The 16966-nt window shown below is 37.1% G+C and overlaps 1 protein-coding gene across 1 annotated transcript in view; it reads left to right on the top strand.

The window, feature by feature from the left end:
- The window catches only part of NR5A2 (nuclear receptor subfamily 5 group A member 2), a 69480-nt gene that overhangs the window by 39524 nt on the left and 12990 nt on the right, over positions 1-16966 (top strand). Inside the window, exons 5-6 of the mRNA XM_072343320.1 lie at positions 346-465; positions 10270-10417. Of these exons, the coding sequence (XP_072199421.1) occupies positions 346-465; positions 10270-10417 (268 nt within the window). The remainder of the gene's footprint in view (positions 1-345; positions 466-10269; positions 10418-16966) is intronic.

Raw genomic sequence — 16966 nt, 5'->3', positions numbered from 1 at the left:
ATGATGGGGAGTATGGGAAAGTTCACATCAGCATTGGATATGCTATGTGCTAAAAACCACATAGCGTTGCTACAAGGATTTCAGAACTATCTTATACTACTATTATTACTTTGCATAACATAATCAACTGTAAATATTCTGTACATTTTACAGATCATGATTTCAGCAGTTTTCTGATTATTCAGCTGAGAATAGCAGCTTTTTGAACAAATAATTTTTGATAGCATTTCTGTTCTCGTGACCATCCTGGTACTGGAAGGAAGAGGCTCGGTAGCCAGCTTCCAGACTCTGTAGCATGATGTAAGGCTCATTTCCAGTGTAACACCACTGATGTCTGCTTTACAGGTTGATGACCAAATGAAGTTGCTTCAGAACTGCTGGAGTGAACTCTTAATTCTAGATCACATTTACCGGCAAGTGGTACACGGGAAAGAAGGCTCCATCCTTCTGGTTACCGGGCAACAAGTGAGTACATGGGCTCAGAGAAGTATTGATGGCTTTTTAATAATCATTTTCAAAATAGCATGAGTTTAACTAGGTCAGAAGCACTTCTGTGTTCTCAGAGATTCTCCACAAATAATGTAGCTAAAATGACTTGTGCACTCTGTTCCTAGTCTGTTGATTACAGTTAAACTTATAAAAGCAGATATAATCATAAGCACTTTGCTTTTCAAATATACTTGTATACCTCAGTGATTGAAAAACAGCAGATGAGAAGTGTTTCTCAAGGATTTATTTTCTTGGAGCTAAAAAGGTTTGTTTCTGACAGCACAACAGACATCCCAAACTCTGTGCTTTAGGCCTAGGCAATTTTAGTTTATTTAAACCTACAGAATTGTGGTTTACTCAAAAGAATCGCTAACTGGATCAGAAACCTAGAGAACTTGCAGCTACTGCCTCAGAAATACCTTGCTTTTAGAGAAGTATGCACTTGTGTGAGAGACTGGGGAGCTGAGACACCTAAAACAGGAAAATAATTCAAAGCATAGGATATACATGCAGATCTTGTCTCTGGAGCTGTCCTGGGCAATGCACACTGCAGTTTCTGCACAGTTTTCTAACAGCTGTCAAATGCGTGGGTTATCAAAAACACAGGAGCCATAATGTGGGCAAATACTAGGAAAACTGTGAGAAAAGCTGAATAAAGTAGGAAGCGTTGGCTCACCCATATTCTCCAAAGCACAGAGAACGCAATAAAGAGCTTTATTCCTAAGATTCTTTGTTCTGAAAAAAAAGATCTCAGTATCAAAGAGAAGTAATGTACATCTGTGTGTTATGTTCCCGATTCAAAGTGAAAACAAATGATGGTCCACTGCTATTTAAGCAACTGCAAAGTGAACCGCCTAGATGTATACAGACGTGGGAAAGAGTTCCTTTTTCTAGCTATACAGATGCATCATTTGTGCCTGTGCGCTCTGGAATCTGCATTTAGCTTTAGTCACAATTCTAACACTGTAGCCATTTCTTAATGCTAAGCGTTTACAATGATGTTTATAAACACTTCTTAGCATTAAGAAATGGCTACAGCTTTAGAAAAGGAAGAGAAATAGCTGCGTCTGTGACTAAAAGATGTACAGTAGAAGGGGAAATGAATCACTTGTACAGGAAAAGTAGTGGGAAAATTCTATAGAACTGACTCCTGTACCTTGGAGGAAAGTCCCTAAAACCTAGATGAGATAAACTTGTGGTCCCTAATTATACGAGAAAAAAAAATAGTTGCATTATTCCTGATTTATATCAGTGCTAAGGAAAAAAAATACTGATTCAATTTCCATTTCACAATCTGCAAAACGAAAAGAATTATACTGGCAACTATCTTATTTACCACACAGGGTTCCGGTGTGATTCCTTTGTTGTTAATCCACAAGCACACAGACTCATTTCTGTTACTGAATAAACTGCTAAATTAATGCCTCCTTTGTTATGTGATGAGCTAGCTTTTAAAGGTGCCAAGTGCATAAATTCCACAGAAACTGTTAGACATTTACATACCTTTACATTCTTGCCACTGCCTCCATTTTTCCACACTAATAGTTGTTATCTGGATTAGCCACTTTTATCTTTTTATTTGCAGAAAAGAAAAAAAGCAGCTGTATATGTTTTCATGGCAAAGCATAGCATTTTATTGCTGTTGGACAACAGCATGCTAGTTAAATGCACTACTTAGAAATCTTCAGCTGGTTTTGGAAGCTGTATGTTTCTAACTAAATTTAAACCTGAGTAAATTGAACAGATTACATCAATTTTTGCCCCACGTTTGTCAAGTAAGTTTAATGCATCCCCCTTTCAACCTAGTCTGGCTTTTCTATGCCAGTATTTGTCACTTGCAACTGGTGCAAGCACCCCCAAGTTTTCCATCCTCTGCTGTGCATTCCTCTTCACGTTTAGGCTGCCTGGGGAGCAGGGAGCCATATTATCAGAATACTGAACCAGACCCTTTCCTTTCAGCAAGTTTTTTCAGCATACGACTGCCTTCCTTCCTGAATTCTGCTGCAAAGCAGAGTTTTAGGAGACCAGTAAAGACTGATGCAAAGAAGGCACTGAGTACCTCAGTTTAGTCTACTAGCCTGTACTAAATCACCAGTCAACTCAGCAACAGATTTTCCTTGCTCTTCTCTTACTAGTGATTTGACATCCTGCACAAGTCTCAGCTTTAGCTGATTTAAACAGGCTAGTTTAGAATCTTCCTTACATACTTGGATAGGGCTTCTCTAGTTTTTGTTCCTGCTTTCACCTGCTGCGTGCTACTGTCTTTTCACAGTGTTACCCAATAGTTAGTTTCTTGTTAAGCCCATCTGATCCACCACAACTACTCTTGAACATCAAAAAAGGACCATCTTGGCAGCATCAAGTTGGCCTGTGGTTCTTCTAAGACACAAGTTCAAATGTTTTTGTAACAGGGGAATTATGAACATTCCTCTCCACTATTTAATTACAAAATAATTCTGGAAAAACACAATTCTAGACCATGGCACTACCAGTATTTGCTGCTCCACTAAATGCTGCAAACTTGCTGGCTGCTGCCCCGATCCTTCCAGTTCCTCCAGTACGAAAATGGAAATAAACATGCCACCATCTCACAGAAATTAATTGATTAAAGCGTGGAAAGCACTCTGACACTTCTGATGAAAAGTGCTGTATATGTTTTTACTTACAGCTACCAGCAGAGCACTATGAGCAAAATTACAGTCAATCACCTTGCTTTCAAATATATTAACTTTAAACTGAGGTCCGGAGCTAGATAGCCTACTTTATTACCTGAGAGATCATGATTATCGCCACAAGTTACCAAATTTAAGACCTTAGAAGCCTCATTCCTTGCTTTCCTTAATATATTCCTCCATAAAAGTTACTCATAAACACAGTCCTTTTTACAATCGCAGTCAAGGGGGAAGCTGTCAGGGGGGAGCTTACTACCACTTAATTAGAGCATACCTGCTCTCTCTGCTCTGAGTGCACAGCCTCTGCTCCTCAGATATAAAAGTCAAACGTAATCTAGCTCTCCAGGGCCATACCATTTTTTGTTCAATCCTAGGTATCTAAAATGGGCTAGTAGTTAGAAGCACACTCGATAATTTTCAAGCACATCAGCTCACACCTGTTACCCTAGGGCATTCTTATCACATTACCATACATCTGCGTTTCCCTCAAGCCACTGGCTTATGAGTTTTTCCCAGTGTCAATCCACTATTCCTACTTTGATTGGAAAAAAGTGTAGTCAGCAACAAAGAAGTGAACAATGTCCCTGGTACAAAAAGGTTTACTTTATTTTGTTATTTATTTGGTTCGAGTTTCATAAATGAACCTCTTTTGTGTGCATGTGTGTCAGGAAAGCACTTTTTTCATATCATTACAATTCCTCAGCAGTTCCTCAGAAACAAGTTCCTCCCTGTGCTGCACACTTCATTTTCTGCACTAACTACTGCCCCTCAGCAGCAGTAATTACCATTTCAAAAGGAAATAAAGTAGCACAAATGCATTTTACAACTCTCCAAATTTCATAATAGAAAACAGTCAAGGAGTGATTTGCAATGTGGTAGTTAATTGTAAATCATTGCCAACATGCTCTCCATCCGCCAAGTTTAGTAGGCTTGCCATGTGCCTTGTAATTTTAACAGTTTGCAATTATAGAAATTTAATGCATCCAACTTGAGCGCTTTATTTTTGTATCTTCTACCCCAACAATACACAGTCAATTTCCTAGACCCAGCATATACAGGATAGATAGTGAAGTTCTGTACAGATTGTCACTGCTCTTGCATTTTCAGGCAGCATTCAACACACATCAATTGTAGGGTTGACGACACAGACACAAGTCGCTCATTTTGTTCATACCTCCACTTGCCAATGTTGCCAAATCTGTTTGCTGAGGTTGGTCAAAGCCTTTCAGATTAAAAAGGCTGCTTAAGAATGTGCCTAAATCTGATACTTTTTGAGACTGTTCAAAGTATTGATTAATTCGCATACATCATACATACATATCCTCTCACCCAGACTTATATTCTAAGAGAACACCAGAGGAGAACATGAACAATAACCAAGATCTCAACAGCATTTTGCTTTGAAGCAAATCATAATCTAGTTTCAGTTTGGATCAGAATTTTGTGGCTTGAACCTCCACTGAAATGGGATGCTTTGTAGCTCTTTTAGCTACATTGAAAGGCATTTAGCCTATTGAAAGGCATTGAGGTATCGCAGAGGGGCTTTGCCTGGGGAATTTTCTGTGGCAGTGCCATTTTTGTTAGACTTACCACTTGCAGAGAAGGCTTCTACTCTCCTGATGTATGTAAATGCATTGGCCTCAGAGAATCTGCTTGTCTAGGTGACCAACTTGCCTTCCTGCTGAAAAGGTTTTCAGGAAACAGCTTCATTTTCAGATTGTAGGCTGCAGATGATTGTTTCACAAATAAGGATGACCCTTTCAGAAGCAGCACCGTCATACACATTTAGAAGAGTGTTAGAGAGAGAACACACCTGTGAAAGAAACACACCAGATCTCTATTCACATTTGCTTTGCTATCGAACCTATCATAGCACTGAGGTTTTAAGGATAAAATTCCAAATCCAGTTCAAAGACAGAAGCAATACATATATCTGTCCCAACCATCTCTAGTCTATTGAAGCAGCAATAGTTTTGGGATCCAAACTAAATGCAGCCAGTCTTCTGGACTGATAGGAAAGAGTTCAACATGGTAGAGAAGAGGTTCAGATAAGAGTGTAAGAAAGGAAAAAGAAATCAAAAGACTTAAAAGTCCCTGAAAAAACAGACGGAATTAGTACAGTCCTAATGGTGTCACCCAAACATTTACAAAAAATTTCCATTGATGGACTGTCTTCCAATACTGTACATTCAGCAGTGGTTGAATATCACCTCTTCTATACATAAGAAACACAAAGACCATTGCAACACTGAAGCAAATAAATGGATTCTATTGTACTTTAGGTCAGTTATATTTTAACACCTTCATATTAACAGTTTGAAGAAGGGACTACCACCATTACTAAAGTAGAAAATGTAATGTTACTGGTTAAAATAGCTCTCTGAATTTAACTTAAAGATATCTTTACCATCATGACTTTTATGACATAAATATATCTACTATAGGTGGATTTGTAAATGATCAACAACAGGGCACAGAAATTTTCCAATCTTGATGTACTAATCTTTTTTGAAACTAAGTTAGACACACTTTGCAATACTTTAGAGTGTTACCATTTGCATTTTATAACTAATTAGCAAGCACAATAACACCATCCTAGGGGAAAGGTCCACTGGCAACTTAATTCATTATCTTCTATTATTGTATATCATGTTAAAATGACAAGCATCTTACACTGCGTAGCTCATCACAATTTTAATTAATATATCCAAAACTGATACGAGCATTTGCTGATTTTGTCTGTGCTGAATCCTCCTCGATTTTTGTGGAGGCACTTCTATGTATTTTTCAACATTCATTTGCTTTGAAACATAATATGCATTGTTTTAAATATAACTAATGAAAGTATTAAAAACATGAACATATGAACATGAATTTAATAACCACCACAACTGCCAGCAAAATATACATTCTCTCCCACCTCAGGAAATAATGGATGAAATTAAGTGAAAATAGTGAAATTAAGGATGTGATAGTAAATTAACTTGCTTGGTATATAATATTCTCAATGCCTTTTTCTGGAAGAAATGCTCACCCAGCCACGTAGCCAACTCAAAGGCTTCAGGACTTTCAGTGCAGGTTGCCACCCGTGGATGGGAGCAGCAGCAGAGCCCCCCCAGCCAGAGGCAGGCTCTGATGCCAGAGTAGCACAGCAGAGCAGGGAGGAAGAAGATGATCATTTTGCTGCACCCAGATGTTTGCTGCCAAAAAGGCAGTGAGCTAACTTAATTTGAGAAAAAAAATCTGCAGTATTAGTCATTTCCATCTCTTAACTGCTCTGCTTATCAGTTGAGAATTTTTTTGATAGCTGACTTTATAAATGCTGCTGAACCAGAAGTACTTTACCAAGATATATTATATTTAAGAAGAATTTTCATAAACACTCAGCACTGGCCTAACTTGCTTCCACTGTCATTTAAGGCATTTGACACTTTTAAGTCACTCTGAACTGGATCAAAAAAAAGGACTTAGAAAAAATACTTAGCATTATCATATCCCTCTGCAGTACCATTTAAGTTATGATCCTCTTTACTATTAGATTTGTTTTGTTTTCCCGTTGCTGTTAGCAAATGATACTACAGCACAGCCTGCAGTATAGCACATATAGTGATATACACGCCAACCCTAAACAATTAAGTGTAAGTACCAGAATGGCAAGTTACCAATTACAATGGTAGTAGCATAAATCATCATACAGTGCTGTTCCATTGGCACTGCTTTTGTACTGAGCTAACCCAGTCAAATCCCTATCATTACTTCTTTATCATTTCTATATTCATCACACAAGATAGCACTGAGTACTGGTACATGAGGAATTTACACCTCCAGTCATCTGTGCAGCCAGAACTTTATGCCTATTGCTTTATTTCTAAACTAGGTGATACGAAAGCATCACTGAAGCTTCTGTTTTCAAAAATGCCAGTTAACTTGTCACCAAAATCAACTAAACTGTGCAGTACTATTAATGGGGGAGACATTTGTTGATTTGATTTTACCAAACAGAATTTGTCATACAGTGTTAAGTAAATATTAAGATGTCAGTATGCAAGCAAGCTCAAAAACAACGCTCTTTTAATTTTTGTCTTTTAAAAGCATGTTTAATCATGAAATGAAAGGTGAAAGTATTAAAACACCTTTTAGTATCAGTTTCTGCATACAGAACCAAACAAGCAGGACAGCATACTCTTTAATGTGACCAATTTTTTCCAAAAAGACATTAACTGAGGCTTTTTCATGCACAGTTGATTTTGTATAAGCTGATTGACACCTTTGGGGGTCGTCTTTCCACTGACTTATAATTTTGCTCACTCTTGAAAAAAGCCTCCCGTACACCCAGTATTCTCTAGTTAAAGCCGAAAATTCAACTCATCATATTTACACAATAAAAAAAAAATCCATCCCGCATTGTTTTTAATTGCAAATCCTACTCAAGGGACCAATTCTCCTGCTTAGGAGGCAGCCCTGCGCCTTCTACTAGAGAACCAACTGCAGTCAATTATGGTAATGAAATGTCAATAAATATAAAAATTTAATACAGTCTGCTCATGGTGAGTGGCAGATGAGGACTTGCCTCCCAGACAAATTTGCTGGTGTTGCAAATATTAAATGCACCTGAAAGAGTAGCAGGTTGCGTGAGAGCTCTCCAGTAGAGGGATGGTGGGAGATCCAGACATCTACTGGGCTTTTCCATTACGGCATAATTGCTGCACTAAAGCCACTGATATTCTTGACATCCAGACATCTTAACTTCTTATTATGAACTGAAAGGCATATTTCCCCCTCAAACTGGAACCTCAGTGAGGGATTTTGAGCTTTCTTCCTCCACTTAACAAAGCATTAACATTACAAAATGGAAATTAAGTTGAGAATGAGTTGATATTTGTATGTGACTGGTTTCTCAATAGGAAGCAGTTGAATCATATCACCATATTAAACTGTTCTATGAATAAAAAGTATTTGGGCATGTTACTAGTTTTTAATTACTAATTAAGTAAACATATATCCTTATATATAAAGAAATACATTTTTGTATATGGAGGTGGGGAGAGAGAGAGAGAGAGAGAACAGACAAAGTGGAAAGCAGATTCTGAAAGACAGTTTGTCTGGGAGTCGCAAAGACTGGATCCTAGGTTAGTCACAGATTTCTTTGGTCCTGAATAAACAATTTAATGTCACCACTTCAGTGTTCCCAAGTATAAAAGACAGCAATAAAAACGATCTCATAAGATATTTAAGCATAATCCATTGACTTCACTGAAACATAAGCATGACTCTAAATGCTCTGCAGTGCTATTTTTAACATTCATGCCAAAAGTGTAACTTCATTTTTCTTGTACTGTTGCTTCCAATCAATGTCTCTGGAGCACTGAGTATATAGAAATAAAATGTCTTATTAAAGCCTGTAACCTATTGATTACACAAAGGTCATCTCTAGGAGAGGTTAGTTTTAGTCCTTTTCAATCATCTATCTTATCTTTCCTGGCTGAAATTTTGACAGGCTTAAGTCCTGGAGTTTTCTTCTTGCTTTACAGCTGTTTATGATTGAGCAAAATCTATTTAACACTTTTAAAACAAAGAAAAAACATGTTTCAATAACAGTTATTTAGAAAATATAAATCCTAAGGGATCAGTGCCTGGAAAAACAAAATTTTCAGTACTTTTCTTTTTCCTTCAGTGGTACCTGGTCCTTCTTTATTAAGTACTTTATTATGAGAAACCTTAAAGACTGGATTAGTGCACTGACATCTTTAAACACACTATTAACCCAAAGCATGCACTTACCGTTGAGCTTTGCCTTAGTTTAAATCTGGGCTTCACCAACGTGTGGTTATAAGAAGTATGGCTGTCAATTCCCTTGTTGTTGTGGAGGCTCCTAAGAGACTAAAGCTCTGCAAATATGAGAACAGCCAGGCAAGAAAGGAATTTTGAAAACACCTAGTACATCACAGCCCCCATGTTTTGTCTCTAGGTCATAGCATTCCCTGAGGCCACAGGGCAGGAGTATATCTCAGCTTTCATCATCCCATGACAAAGTCCACAGAAGTTAGCAGAGACCATCCTCACAGTAACAGTGGCTGGTGCAGCCATTTGTACGGATGCATCCCCTTAATGACACCAGCATTTCCATAAACAATATTTTAGCGTGCACAGTGGTGAGGCTGACTGATTTCAAGAATCACAACTGAGTATAGCAGATAGGAAAGGCTTTAAGTACCCTTGGCTTATAAACATTGCCCTTTTAAAAATACAGAGCATTCACTGCAGCTTTCTGTTGGTTCTCCACACACAAGAGCCATTTAGGACAGCTTGTGGAGAGGCCAGTCTCTCCAAGAAGGAAAGGGCAGTATGACAAGGGCAGCAGACCTCCCCTGCAGTCACACTCCTTATTGTGCTGCAGATCAAGGGGCTTCATGTGCCACGGTGGCTACCCGGAACAGTGTTGGTGCAGCTGGCCTGTGCCATGCACCTGCCCAATCCTCCTCCCATAGCAGAGAAGGAACTGCTAGAACAAGTCCCTTGGAGCCAACTCCAGAGAGTGCCAGGATTTTGTGTAGCTAAAGAGAACAGAAACTACCCTCACAATACCTCCACTTCCTGTGGGAATACACCGACATTTCTGGGCTTGAATAGATGTTTCTGGCCAAGTTATGGGCACCAGATTGTTTCCCATGAATGCCTCTGTATCCCTCAGGACCAATATGCCTGGTGTGGATGCAAAGCCCAACTTAATCAGTCTCTCTCCACAAGATCATAGAGTTGCAATGAGAACAAGAGACACCAAGTGTATAAAACAAATTAATAAGGGACACAGCTCCCAGTGTCATAAGCAATATTCAGATATAAAGCTTCTAACACAAGCTAATACAGACAAACCAAATTCAGAGGTGTGACATACCATTAAGATATATGGTTTAATAATAACTCCAATATATACTGTTGTGCTAAAATGGGTTTGTATATGAAATCATCCCGACTTGATAACATCATTAAATTGAGAGTGATTCCTTCATCCAGGAGTACCCTAGCTACATGTGATTGCATGAAATACTCTAAAGTTGTTCTGTGGGCACAGACAGATGTCAGACAGAAATATACTTCTCTTTTACAGGTAGATTATTCTGTAATAGCGTCACAAGCTGGAGCCACCCTCAACAACCTTATGAGCCATGCACAAGAACTAGTAGCAAAGCTTCGTTCCCTGCAGTTTGATCTACGAGAATTTGTATGTCTCAAATTCCTGGTGCTGTTTAGTTTAGGTAGGTAAATTCTATTTTTCATGCTTACATTATTCCTTACTTACTACTGTTGTGTTGTTTCTTTTTTCCCTAAAACTGCTAAATATATTTTGCTTTTGTTATTGTTTCCTGAAAAACAAATATATATTATGAGATCCACAGTAAACAGGTCATCATCTTTAAACAATCACTTGCAGGACAACTAAATGGAAAGATTAAAAGTGGGTTTTGATGGAAGTGGTTCCTAAAACCTATAGAATTTAGTAGAGTATTACAAGCTTACTCTGTTTACTTTCTGAATATTCCTGAAGAAAGATAACATTCAATTATAAATTCCAGAGGACAGAGGAAAATACAGATTGGTATATTTTTATGATATTGAATATGTTTATGTAAAGCAGATGATTTGGAGATATGGTTAAAATTTATTTTTTTTTTTTTTTAAAGGAACTTCTGGTAAGTATAAACAGTCTTGTTTGCATATGGTTGTCATACAGTAACACATCAATCAGGAATGTAACTCATGGTCTTCAAAAAGTGAAAGGAACTCCTGAAGTGCAGATTAATGATAATAGCTTTGTGACAAATCTAAGTAGGAAATAACCTTTAAAGGGAAGATTGTTTTGCACTGGCAGAAAGGACACAGAGGAAAGATACCTATGCAAGACAAATTAGTTAAACCAGTGCCCTTCAATCAATCAGTCAAGAAAAATCACCAGTGCCAGGAATAAAAAAAAGGGCTTAGGGAGATGGATTCCTATTGACTTCATAGGAACAGATTTTTTCTGCCTGTCTTCTGTTTCAGGTTTGCAGATTGTTGACTCAATAGAACTGGTCTAAATAAACTTTGGCAAAGTGAATTTCTTATTTTCTGGCAGGCAGTTGAAAGGAGAGACTTAAAAACATAAATAAGGTCAAATCCAGCAATTCCTCCATAGCCAAAATTATGGTTTTACTCAGAAGTTGTTTGTCTACATAGAGAGCAAAGAGTTGAGCCAAGCACAACAATGAAAGGAATATCAGCAGTGCTGACATTTAATGATCTTTTTCATTAATTATCATTTTTTTAAAAAAGATTCTCTAAAGGAATAAAATTCTACAAATTATTATAATGTAACTGCAGATAAACCAAGAGGAGTAAGACAATTTTGCATATGCTGAGAAGACTCAATTACTTTCTGAAATATGTCCATCTGTGCGGTATTTACAGCATTTGAATCTGCTATGGAAAGTTTAGATGAAGCTCTCTCAAAACACAAATAGCATTTTTTTCTCATTTATGCTGCCATAAAAAGAGCTTGTTTTCCTGCTAATGGGAGCCTTGTAGTCATGCTACTTCTTTATAGAAATGATGTAGCAAAGAAAGGGTCAGCACCTTTCCAACTATTAATTCACTATTTTGCACTTTGCATAACTCATTTTGTTAAAAGTCAAAGCAAAATGTTATTCTGTAAATAGTAAAATACAATGATGATGCCCCGTGACCCAGAGAACTAAGGCATATATTTGTAGAGAATGATGATAACACTGAAACAAAAAACATAGATACCTTTTCCAGGTAACTACCTAAGTTTGTGCTCAAAAGTATGAATGAATAGTCTGGCTGAAGTTGAGTGAGTCAGGCTTTTTAATACATTAAAGTACCTATCAATGCTGGTAAGCATTCAGCAGAGTTGTTAAAACTAGCTAGGCAGCAAATTTTGTGGAAATAATTGGGAGCAATTATTGTATCTAAGTACTGAGATGCATTTGATGCATATCTTTGTCTCTTAAGGCATCTCAACAGAAAACTGAACTTAATGCTGAAAACACATTATTAATCAAAACAATATTTCAAAAACCTGAGCTGACTTACATTGAAAATCTGACTCTGTAACATTAATGGGATAAGAAGCATATCAAGACATACTAACCTTTCTCATTTCTAAGGATGGTCCCTCCATAGTGTTCACCAAACCAGTAGAGCCTTATAATATTGCTTCTGTGGTAGCACAAACTCAATAATCCACAACATTCATTTATTAAAAAGAGACTGTTTGAGTCAGTTTATCTCTGAATTATCAGACAGATATCTGACAGCAGGTTGGAAACTCCTTTTCTATTCTGACAGGGTTAGAAATTTATTCTATTTTATTCCATTTGTTCTAATTATTTATTTAAGTGTTGAATTCTCTAATACTGGGGAAGAAATAGATTGCTGTGATTCACATCTTGGCTTCACTAAAGTCAAATAGAATTTCTCACTGATTTCACAAGAATGAACATCTGTCTCATTGTTTCTTTAATTTTCCTCCTATCACAAAATAAAGTTCAGATCAACTTTTCAACCATTCAATTTGATTTAAATGATTAATTTTTTTTAAAATTAATTTGTGAACCAAACACCTGTCTGTAATGCAGGTTACTTGTTATCATCTTCTGAGGTAACAAATCTCTTTTCAGTTCACGATCCAGTAGCATTACAAACTGGTCAGTTAACCTGAAATCAGCCACTGTTCACTTTTTTTACCAAAACTTCCCATTTGTCCTGCTAGTTTTTATTATCTGAACGCAGCAAGGATGATTTGTCAAACCTTCCATCAAAGCAGTTTATAAAGCGAAATGCCAATAGGAAGAAAGTTAGACATCATTTGACCCATGTCCAAGCACTTGTCTGCCTGGAGCTAAATGCTAGAGTAGGCAGCAGCTGACTGGTACTGCTCTCTTATCATTGTCAGGACACAGATAAATGTACTTCATTTAAGAAATGAAGGTTTTATCAATGGGCAAATAATTGCAGAGCCACTATCGATCTCACAACTCACTTAATGTGAGACAAGAGGGACCTGTGGACCTGTAGAAATGGTAAACATTTAATCGCTATGGGCAGCAAACAATGGCCTTTTCGTTAAAGAAAGGGGGAAAAAAAAACAACAAATTTCAAACAAACCACAACAGTCACTTAACGGTTCAGCAGAGATCCACTCTGACTAGGCAATACTCCATACCCATTTCTTTTGGGTAAGAAGAATATTAGCAAATCTTTCCAAGCTTTCAGTCAGAAGTAAGTGCACTGAATATGCAAAGTATAGCAAACAAAGTCTGCCTTGACAAGCCAGTGCAAGTCCAAGTTGGAGCACTCATCCAGAAACAGACGGATCCTCACTAACTGATTTTCCTCTTAATTCCTGTGAAAGGCAACACTTAAGTCTTGAAGACTGTCTGAAGTCTAAAGTCAGTTCTGAGGTCAAAATGCTCGCTTTAGCAGGTCATGCTTTTCATAGTTTGTAAATATACAAACATTTTCACAATTGACTGTATACATACGCTATCAATAGTATGTATTTATACTTGTATTGTTATTATGAGATGGTTATATTAAATCCATTGACAATTTTTTATACTTATCCAAAGTGCATTGACAAGCACTTTTAAGACAGTACCTGACGAACACGCAGCCAAGGGGTTCTGTACAATCAGCATTCAGCCATGTCCTTCAGGCTTCCCCACATTACATTTGAATTTAGAAAAAGAGTTTCCGCACAATTGTTAAATTCAGGCTCATATCCTAACATCATATTTGTCTACATTAAGTATTTGAGGATAATGTTGGCAAAGAAACATTTCCTGAACTTTATGTAATCCTTCGGAATTCAGGAAGAATAAATTAGTATTCAGGAGATGTGACTGTTCAATATTTATGCCACTGAGACTTGGCAGAAGCAAATAATGGTACATAAAGCTGATGCTTGTCTTAATTAAATGCAGTATAATAGGTGTTGAGGGTTTTTTTTCCCCTTAGTGAAGAGAGCAGTTTAGCAGTGACCAGATATAACTCATTCTGAAGTTCAGAGTTTAAAATTAATCAATATGTATTTATAACAAGGGAGGGACAGAATATAATTTATTGTTAGCTGAAAGCTGGCTAATAGATAGACAAGATTTATTTTAGTACATTTTTCCATATACTAGTTTCTGACAAAATATTTGCTCTCTTTGATTCTTAATTATTTTTTCGCTGTACTAACAGTATTTCAAATAGAAGACTTGTTGGAAGGAATTCCCCAGCCACAAAAAGGCTGGGAGTGACACGAGAGACATCAATGAGACATAAAATGAGACATCTACCTAGGAGGATCCTTTCACTGTGAAAAACTCACTGTTCAGAGTAGAATTCTTAGTAGTATAACATTTCCTGATTTTCTGATGAGGAATTCTTAACAGCCTATATTCCTTTAAAGTTAGTGATGTACATACGCAATGACAGCTAGGTTTAAACTGGAAGAGAATATAAAGATGAGACAATTCCAATCCATCTACAGCCCAGGGTCACCTTTCTGAAATGTCAGAGTAAAAGCTTTGAGAGTAGATATGAAGTAGGTAGATCAAGAGTGCTGGGGAGCGCTCCAACTTGGCATGAGTCAGAGTGGAGAAAGCAGAAAGGCACTTTGACTGGAAAGGGTGCGGGTGAGACAGAGATGGCATTGTAGGGCAAGCCAGAGGAGGAAGTGACCTCATGGTGCTGAATGGTTGATGATAAATATGGAAGGAACAGCTACAGGACATCGACAGTGAGCACAGTGAACACAATTTCTGTCTGAGGTAGCAGAGGAAAAGGGAGGATGCAAAGATAGCAAAGCAGTGAGTTTGGAAGGGAGTCTTGAAAGTGATGTTTCCCAAGGACAAAGGAAGAAGTGCTGTGGTAACTGAGACATAATATAATGAGACTACAAGGTATTGTTAAGAATTTAACCCAGCAAACAATGGCCTTTGTGCAGTGTTCATGGAAGTCTATAAAAACATACTTACATGATCAGCTATGTTATATTAGTTTGGGATTAATTATATTAGAAGTAGGCCTATTTAAAGGTGAACATCACTGTCTTTTGGGTGATCTCATCTCAGGATAAAATGGAGGCTCCGTTTCTAGAAATCAAGACAAACAGTTCTTTAGATTACTGTGACATAACTCAATCAAAAATTACAGACATAACGTACAAACTGTCTAGATGGAGATGTACAGCTTGAATTGAATAAAATGTTGAAGGAGATAGTGATGACAACTCAGTGGGTCCTTTCTTGTACCCACATCAGGGAAAGTAAATTTCATAGGCAAGAAGTTCAAACTGTCACAATTTCACTCTTTTTACAAGCTTTGCCCAATCTCCATTACAGACTATTGCAGCTCAGAAGAATTTTATATGATATCTGAGTAACTTTATCTGGTAAATGAAAACTAGAGATATCTTTATAAAAAGTGGTGAAATCCAGAGTATTACAGATACTATGTATGGTACAACCAAATGAAAACAGCTTTGTTTAAATAAGCTGAAGACCAAAGACAATAGTTAAATAAACCTGATCTAAAGTATTTGGAAAATGTTTTGAGCAAATTTGATATTTTCCTTTGGAAACAACAGGAGTTCCTCGCTCCATTTTCATGCCAGTGTCTAAAACTGCAAAAACAGTATTTTCAGAAGTGAATTATAGCATTGTGTGCAACATGCAGGACAAAGTAGATTTTCCTTTTGCGCTGTTCTTTTATTTCTCTGTTTTTATTGAGTTCTTTAGAGAAACAAAAGCAAAGACATCTTCACTTCTCTTTATCTGTCAAAATCTGTAGCACAGTCAAACAATTAAAAATCAGTCCCTGAAAGTTCTTAGAGACGCTAAATGATGATGAATGGAGTGAAGACTCTGATAAACAGACCTTTGCTCCTGAGAACACTTTCTCATGGAGCTGACAGGTTTTAGTTGTTCAGCCTCCCATGCAGGTTTCAAACATAGTGCAGGCAGGATGAAAGAAGTCATGGCAGCAGCTATACTGCAGAAATCTTTCTTGATGAAATGTCCGATCAACTCTTCTTGTGAGTAAGATACAGATTACACGTACATAAATAAATACGGGGGTTACTTATTAGAGTTCTGAATTAAACCAGTATTTTTAAGAAATAATTTTTCAGTAATTCGTCTCAGCCTTGGATGTCAAAATCATGAATGATAAACTTCTTGTAGAATTTTCTGAGGCAGCCTTCTATTTCATTGTTGATCAAAGGTTTGGGTTTTTTATAAACTACATTAAATTATAGAGAAAATGTAATAATCACTTCTGATTTATCCTGATTTTATCTCACTAAATGCAATGAACGTTGTGGACTCTCAAGTAACTGCTGAGTACAAAGGCATTATCTGAGGCATGAGCTTGATCCAATATGATCATTACTGGTTTATTTTGTCTGTTTATGTCTCACAGTTGCAAGCCATGGAAAAAAAGATTAACCATCTTCCAAGTGCTTTTCCTTTTCCTTTATTTTATTTTATTTTAAATGCATATATTAGAAGGTTCTGAAATAACAAAAGGATCAGATGCTTGAGAGAAAATTAGGTCATATATTTGTTAGATAGAAATCTCACAAGTAATTAGAAGCAGTATCTGCATTCTGTACTGATGCCTTTGTGCGCAGACAGTGGGGATTTCAGAATAACCCAATTGGGGTGCACTTTTACACTCTCTAATATGTTCATAGAATACTGGTAAGAATGGCTTTTAAACAGTTCCTACAAGGGGGGGGGAAATCGCTTGCAAATAAC

This window comes from Excalfactoria chinensis, chromosome 8, assembly GCF_039878825.1.
Source record: "Excalfactoria chinensis isolate bCotChi1 chromosome 8, bCotChi1.hap2, whole genome shotgun sequence".
In the NCBI taxonomy this organism is placed as follows: Eukaryota; Metazoa; Chordata; class Aves; order Galliformes; family Phasianidae; genus Excalfactoria; species Excalfactoria chinensis.
Note: the sequence above shows the minus strand (reverse complement) of the source record. Positions and strands in the feature narration are given on the sequence as shown.